The 7,500-nt window shown below is 46.6% G+C and overlaps 1 protein-coding gene across 1 annotated transcript in view; it reads left to right on the forward strand.

Annotated features, from left to right (window-relative positions):
- The first annotated feature begins 1,839 nt into the window (after positions 1-1,839).
- Positions 1,840-7,500, forward strand: part of LOC149432326 (ubiquilin-4-like) — a 9,659-nt gene continuing 3,998 nt past the window's right edge. The window contains exons 1-2 of the mRNA XM_089665241.1: positions 1,840-1,976; positions 3,389-3,548. Coding sequence (XP_089521367.1) covers positions 1,861-1,976; positions 3,389-3,548 — 276 coding nt within the window. The 5' untranslated portion in view covers positions 1,840-1,860. The remainder of the gene's footprint in view (positions 1,977-3,388; positions 3,549-7,500) is intronic.

A 7,500-nucleotide genomic window follows, 5' to 3' on the forward strand; every position in this document is an offset into this window, starting at 1 on the left:
CGCTTCCTACAACAGGTAAGTGACTTGCGGCCTTCCGCCTTCCACGGAGCCTTTCCATCTGTGTTCTTCTTTTTTAGGTCGGCCTTTTTAGAGCAGGTAGTTGTATAGGACATGTTTACTTTAAGGCTACGTTCACACTAGCGCGGTGTGCAGGCGGCAGAGAGGCGTTTGGGAGGCGTTTTTACCGCTTCCCAAACGCCTCTGCCAATTCTGCACATTACAGCACATGGTGCTGTTCTAACGGGAAGCGTTTGCGTCGCGGCAAAACGGACGCCTCTGGTCGAGTCAGGAGGCTTTGAAGCCTCCTATTCTCGTCTATGGTGCCGCTCCGCAACCCCCGGCCGGCGTTTGCGGAGCGGTAACACCACTCAAACTGCATTATAGGCGTTTGTGGGGCGTTATCAACGCTTGGCAACCGCCGCTAAACCGCGCATGTGGCGTTTGCCAAGCGTTAAAAAACGCTCCGCAAACGCCGGACCAACGCTTCCAAACGCTATAGGGGCGTTTGGCAAGCGTTGGCAAAACAGCCAAGTGTGAACGAGCCCTAAAGCAGAACGAAAGTTTAAAGGGGACGTCAAATATGGAATTAGGCTAAAATTGTTTGTTTGGGCCAAGCTGGCCCAAGTGAACTATTTTACCGCACTAACAGGGACACTTGCTGGGCATTCAGTGTTATAGTGGAGCCATGGGCTCCCCCCAAAAAATGAAGTCAGCAGCTGCAAATACTGTAGCTGCTGACTTTTTTTTTTAAAGCGGAGCTCCACCTAAAAGGGGAAGTTCCGCTTTAAGGATTGCTCCCCATTAAGGATTGGCACCTTTTGGGGGATGAGGGGGGGGGGAGCGGGTACCCGAATTTGACAGGTCCCCGCTCCCACTTCGCGTCCGACCTCCTAGGCGATCGGAAACGGAAGGTGTCCTCCCTCCCTGTAGTCTTTTGGGACACGTGACAGGTCCAGAAGACTAAAGGACCATTCATGAAGCGCGGCGCTACTCGCGCATGCGCAGTGGGTACCTGGCTGTGAAGCCGCAAGCTGTCACAGCCCACACTGAAGATGGCGGCCTCCTGGAATACAGGAGAGCCGGTGAAACAGGCTGCGGGGGACACACCGAGGGACAGGTAAGTGGCTGTTTTTTAAAAGTCAGCAGCTACAGTTTTTGTAGCTGCCGACTTTTATTTTTTGACAGCGTGAGTGGAACTCTGCTTTAATATAAGGGCACTTGCCTGTCCCGGGGGTCCAGCGACGTCCTTACCCGAGGCGGTATTCTTCAGTCAGCTTCGGGTCACTTTCAGTAAGGGAAACCGATAGTGCAGCCTTGATAACCAGTTTCCTATTGGGCATGCATGTACCTGTGAAGTGTCCCAGAGGGCTGTGGGCATTAGGAGGGGGGGGGCAATCTTTTGTCTCAGATCGCCACAGCTATTTGATCTGGAAGTGAGAGCAGGCAGGTATCTGTCAGAACCAGGTACCCACTCCCCCCCCCCCCCCCCCCCCCCACTCAAAAGTACCAAATGTGGCAGTGGAGGGGGTGGGGAGGCAGACAAGCTGAAACTTCCCCTTTTGGTTGGAGTTCTGCTTTAACTGCATGTAGCCTCAGCTGCCTACAGTATACAGCACTGTGTTCCAGCAGTGGGATAGGGTCTTCCCGGAACAAAATGGCGTTGGGCTGAGCACTGCTCAGCCATTCGCAGAAAGCTTTGTTTTCTGAGATCGAATGCAAAGCATCCTCTGATTGGCTGATGTCACGATGTCTGCCTCACCCAATCAGAGGAAGGTTCCCCCATCCCAGAGCCAGATACTGTAAGCTGTTCTACACAGCACCATACTCTATTCATGCCACCAATGTTCTATTTATCCACAGATGCAGAATCCTGAAGCTCTTTCTGTCATTTCCAATCCCCGAGCCATGCAAGCGCTTCTCCAAATCCAGCAAGGCCTACAGACTTTACAGACAGAGGCCCCCGGCCTGCTATCCAGGTGAGATCACACATTTTCAGTTTGCGGCGGAAGCAGCCAAATGCTACCCTGACATGTTCAGGTGGTTGGTTCCCTAGGAAGTAATGACATCACGGGGGCAGGAAGCTTTGCCGTTGAAGAGCTGACAATTGCCTGTTGAGGTAGTAGGCTTCATTAGTTGGAAATGTTTCATAGGATAATGTGGGGGCCTTGTGTGGAACAGCAGGGAGCAAGTGGTTAAAAAAAAAAAAAACTACGGGTAAATATGTTAAAGAGGAACTCCAGTCAACCCACAGTACAAGCAGAAGGGAGGGGCAGTGGTGTAGTGTGCACTTTTAGGCTAGGTTCACACCTGTGCGGTCGCAGTTTGCGTCGGCACCTAGAGCATATTCATTTGAATGGGCTGCCGTGCCCAGTGACACGCAGGAAAGAAGTCCCTGCACCATGTTTTATATTGCAGCCCACATAGGCACTGAGGTTCCCAGTACAGTTGCGATTTTCCAGTATGGGTGGCGTGCCATTATATTGCAGCTCACATGGGCACTGAGGTTCCCAGTATGGTTGCGATTTCCATTGCGGGTGGTGTGCCGTTAGGATTTATATTGCAGCTCACATGGGCACGGAGGTTCCCAGTACAGTTGCGATGACCAGTGCGGGTGGTGTGCCATTAGGATTTATATTGCAGCCCGCACGGGCACGGAGGTTCCCAGTACGGTTGCGATTTCCAGTGCGGGTGGTGTGCCATTAGGATTAATCTGTGTGGGTGGTTGCAGCTGCCGGTATTTTTGCGGGTCCTGTAGTGGCACCACCCGCACAGATGTGAACCAAGCCTCAAGCTTAACTTTAGATGTAGAAATGCGTTTTTTAAATGTTAAAACCGCTTAAAAAAAAATTCAGCCAAGAACACTCGAATGGCGCTGCCATTGAAAAAAAACAAAAACTAACGCTGCCCTTCAGCAAAAGTACAAATACTTTTTGGTGGCGGTCACATCTCAACTTTGCTGTCTTTTTACAATCTACACCCATGCAGATTCTTTAACTATTATCTGACACTCATACGGTTGCGATTTCCAGTGCAGGTGGCGTGCCATTAGGATTTATATTGCAGCCCGCAAGGGCACTGAGGTTCCCAGTGCGGGTGGCGTGCCATCAGGATTAATCTCTGTGGGTGGTTGCAGCTGTTGGTATTTGTGTGGGTCCTGCCGTGGCACCACCCGCACAGATGCCCATCCCCAGACTGTCTACATTTATGGCGTTTCCCCAGTGCCTGCTGGGAAATTAACTTCCTGTTCTTCCTATTGTGGCAGGGGTGATTATTTTGAACTTTTCCCACATTTTACCTTTCCCTCGCAGTGTGAATGGGACCTTGGAAGCCTTCTTAGATCCCTGGTATTCTTACTCAAATTTTTAATCTTCATTTTTGGTACTTTCAGTATCCCCGGAGTGCCGCCGGCATCCAGCGGAAGCACAGCCCCCGACAACACCACCTCCTCCTCCCCACCCAGCAGCGCCTCTCCAGCAGGGGGCAGCAGCAACGCTCAGCAACAGATGATGCAGCAGATGATTCAGCTCCTCGCAGGAGGGGGCGCACCGGTAAGATGGCTGGAATGCCAGGAACTGGATTCTTGTGGTTTTTAGGTATTGCGGTCATCATCACGGCTTACTGATGGTTTGGCTGCACATTCTTCACATGTTCTCAGCAAATACTTCATCCTAAATGATTGAGTCAGCTGTTTATACAGGTATTCCACGTTACTAAGAGATTGCTGATCTAGAGCGAAAGGGACTAATCGTGTACATATCTAGAGTGAAAGGGACTAATCATGTACATATCTAGAGAGAAAGGGACTAATCGTGTACATATCTAGAGTGAAAGGGACTAATCATGTACATATCTAGAGAGAAAGGGACTAATCGTGTACATATCTAGAGCGAAAGGGACTAATCGTGTACATATCTAGAGTGAAAGGGACTAATCATGTACATATCTAGAGAGAAAGGGACTAATTGTGTATATATCTAGAGTGAAAGGGACTAATCATGTACATATCTAGAGAGAAAGGGACTAATCATGTACATATCTAGAGAGAAAGGGACTAATCGTGTACATATCTAGAGCGAAAGGGACTAATCGTGTACATATCTAGAGTGAAAGGGACTAATCATGTACATATCTAGAGAGAAAGGGACTAATCGTGTACATATCTAGAGAGAAAGGGACTAATTGTGTATATATCTAGAGTGAAAGGGACTAATTGTGTATATATCTAGAGTGAAAGGGACTAATCATGTACATATCTAGAGCGAAAGGGACTAATCATGTACATATCTAGAGAGAAAGGGACTAATCGTGTACATATCTAGAGCGAAAGGGACTAATTGTGTATATATCTAGAGTGAAAGGGACTAATCATGTACATATCTAGAGAGAAAGGGACTAATCATGTACATATCTAGAGAGAAAGGGACTAATTGTGTATATATCTAGAGAGAAAGGGACTAACAGTGCAGGCTGTTTAGTTTGTTTAAAACGGTTAGTCCCTTTCGCTCTAGATATATACACGTTTAGTCCCTTTCGCTCTAGATATGTACACGATATATAATGTTTGCCCCTCACAAAGAAATGATCGGTCTAAAAATCGAATGTTCGGTGTATTGTAACACTGAGAGACAGAATACAGCAACAAATTCAGCAGAAATGCGTCTAACAAATGATGACTGATCTGCATGTTCATGAGGGAAAGAAGGATTTGATCCCCTATCATTCAGCAGGATTTCTGGCTCCCAGGTGTCTTTCAAACAGGTAACAAGCTGAGATTAGAAGCAGTCTCTTAAAGGGAGTGCTGCTAATCTCATTTTGTTACCTGTATAAAAGACACCTGTCCACAGGAGCAATCAAACCATCAGATTCCAAACTCTTCAGCATGGCAAAGACCAAAGAGCTGTCCAAGGATGTCAGGGACAAGATTGTAGATTGGATTTTTAGACCGATCATTTCTTTGTGAGGGGAAAACATTCAAAATCAGCAGGGGAGGAAATACGCATTTCCTTCACTGTGTGTGTGTGTGTGTGTGTGTGTATGTATGTATATGTGTGTGTGTATGTATATATATATATATATATATATATATATATATATATATATATATATATATAGTGTGTATAATTAATATATACAGTCAAGTCCATAAATATTGGGACATCAACACAATTCTAACATTTTTGGCTCTATACACCACCACAATGGATTTGAAATGAAACAAACAAGATGTGCTTTAACTACAGACTGTCAGCTTTAATTTGAGGGTATTTACATCCAAATCAGGTGAACGGTGTAGGAATTACAACAGTTTGCATATGTGCCTCACACTTGTTAAGGGACCAAAAGTAATGGGACAGAATAATAATCATAAATCAAACTTTCACTTTTTAATACTTGGTTGCAAATCCTTTGCAGTCAATTACAGCCTGAAGTGTGGAACGCATAGACATCACCAGACGCTGGGTTTCATCCCTGGTGATGCTCTGCCAGGCCTCTACTGCAACTGTCTTCAGTTCCTGCTTGTTCTTGGGGCATTTTCCCTTCAGTTTTGTCTTCAGCAAGTGAAATGCTCAATCGGATTCAGGTCAGGTGATTGACTTGGCCATTGCAGAACATTCCACTTCTTTCCCTTAAAAAACTCTTTGGTTGCTTTTGCAGTCTGCTTTGGGTCATTGTCCATCTGCACTGTGAAGCGTCCAATGAGTTGTGAAGCATTTGGCTGAATATGAGCAGATAATATTCCCGAAACACTTCACAATTCATCCGGCTGCTTCTGTCAGCAGTCACATCATCAATAAATACAAGAGAAGCAGTTCCATTGGCAGCCATACATGCCCACGCCATGACACTACCACCACCATGCTTCACTGATGAGGTGGTATGCTGAGGACCATGAGCAGTTCCTTTCCTTCTCCATCCTCTTCTCTTCCCATCACTCTGGTACAAGTTGATGTCGGTCTCATCTGTCCATAGGATGTTGTTCCAGAACTGTGAAGGCTTTTTTACATGTCGTTTGGCAAACTCTAATCTGGCCTTCCTGTTTTTGAGGCTCACCAATGGTTTCCATCTTGTGGTGAACCCTCTGTATTCACTCTGGTGAAGTCTTCTCTTGATTGTTGACTTTGACACACATACACCTACCTCCTGGAGAGTGTTCTTGATCTGGCCAACTGTTGTGAAGGGTGTTTTCTTCACCAGGGAAAGAATTCTTCTGTCATCCACCACAGTTGTTTTCCGTGGTCTTCCGGGTCTTTTGGTGTTGCTGAGCTCACCGGTGCGTTTCTTCTTTTTAAGAATGTTCCAAACAGTTGTTTTGGCCACGCCTAATGTTTTTGCTATCTCTCTGATGGGTTTGTTTTGTTTTTTCAGCCTAATGATGGCTTCACTGATAGTGACAGCTCTTTGGATCTCATCTTGAGAGTTGACAGCAACAGATTCCAAATACAAATAGCACACTTGAAATGAACTCTGGACCTTTTATCTGCTCATTGTAATTGGGGTAATGAGGGAATAACACACACCTGGCCATGGAACAGCTGAGAAGCCAAATGTCCCATTACTTTTGGTCCCTTAACAAGTGGGAGGCACATATGCAAAGTGTTGTAATTCCTACACCGTTCACCTGAATTGGATGTAAATACCTTCAAATTAAAGCTGACAGTCTGCAGTTAAATCACATCTTGTTTGTTTCATTTCAAATCCATTGTGGTGGTGTAGAGAGCCAAAAATGTTAGAATTGTGTCGATGTCCCAATATTTATGGACCTGACTGTGTATGTATATGTATATATATATATATATATATATATATATATATATATATATATATATATAGTGTTCCTAACCCCAGACACTACTAAACAACTCGTTCACTCCCTTATTATCTCACGTCTGGACTACTGCAACTCCCTCCTCACCGGCCTACCTCAACACACTCTCCCCGCTTCAGTCTATCCTGAACTCAGCGGCCAGACTCATCCACCTTACCAACCGCTCCGCTTCTGCCACCCCCCTCTGTCATTCCCTCCACTGGCTCCACCCCCCTCTGTCATTCCCTCCACTGGCTTCCCATTGCCAAACGCATCAAATTCAAACTACTAACATTGACGTACAAAGCCATTCACAACGCTGCCCCAAACTACCTCACCGACCTGATACCCAAATACCACCCTACCCGTGCCCTCCGCACCTCACAAGACCTTCTACTTTCTAGCTCCCTGGTCTCCTGCTCCCACGCCCGACTACAGGACTTCTCCAGGACTTCCCCCATCCTCTGGAACTCACTACCCCCAATCCATCAGACTGTCACCTACCTTTCTCACCTTTAGGCGCACCCTGAAAACCCATCTCTTCAGGGAAGCCTACCCCACCCTCACCTAACAGCTGATCTCCTCCACTCCTCCCACCACTCCATCCCCCACAGCCACTTCCTCCTGTTCCACCATCCCCTCCCTCCTAGATTGTAAGCTCCAAGGAGCAGGGCCCTCGAACCCCTCGTGTATTG

This window comes from Staurois parvus, unplaced genomic scaffold (assembly GCF_062004578.1).
Source record: "Staurois parvus isolate SC_StPar_1 unplaced genomic scaffold, SC_StPar_1.0 ptg002156l, whole genome shotgun sequence".
Lineage (NCBI taxonomy): Eukaryota > Metazoa > Chordata > Amphibia > Anura > Ranidae > Staurois > Staurois parvus.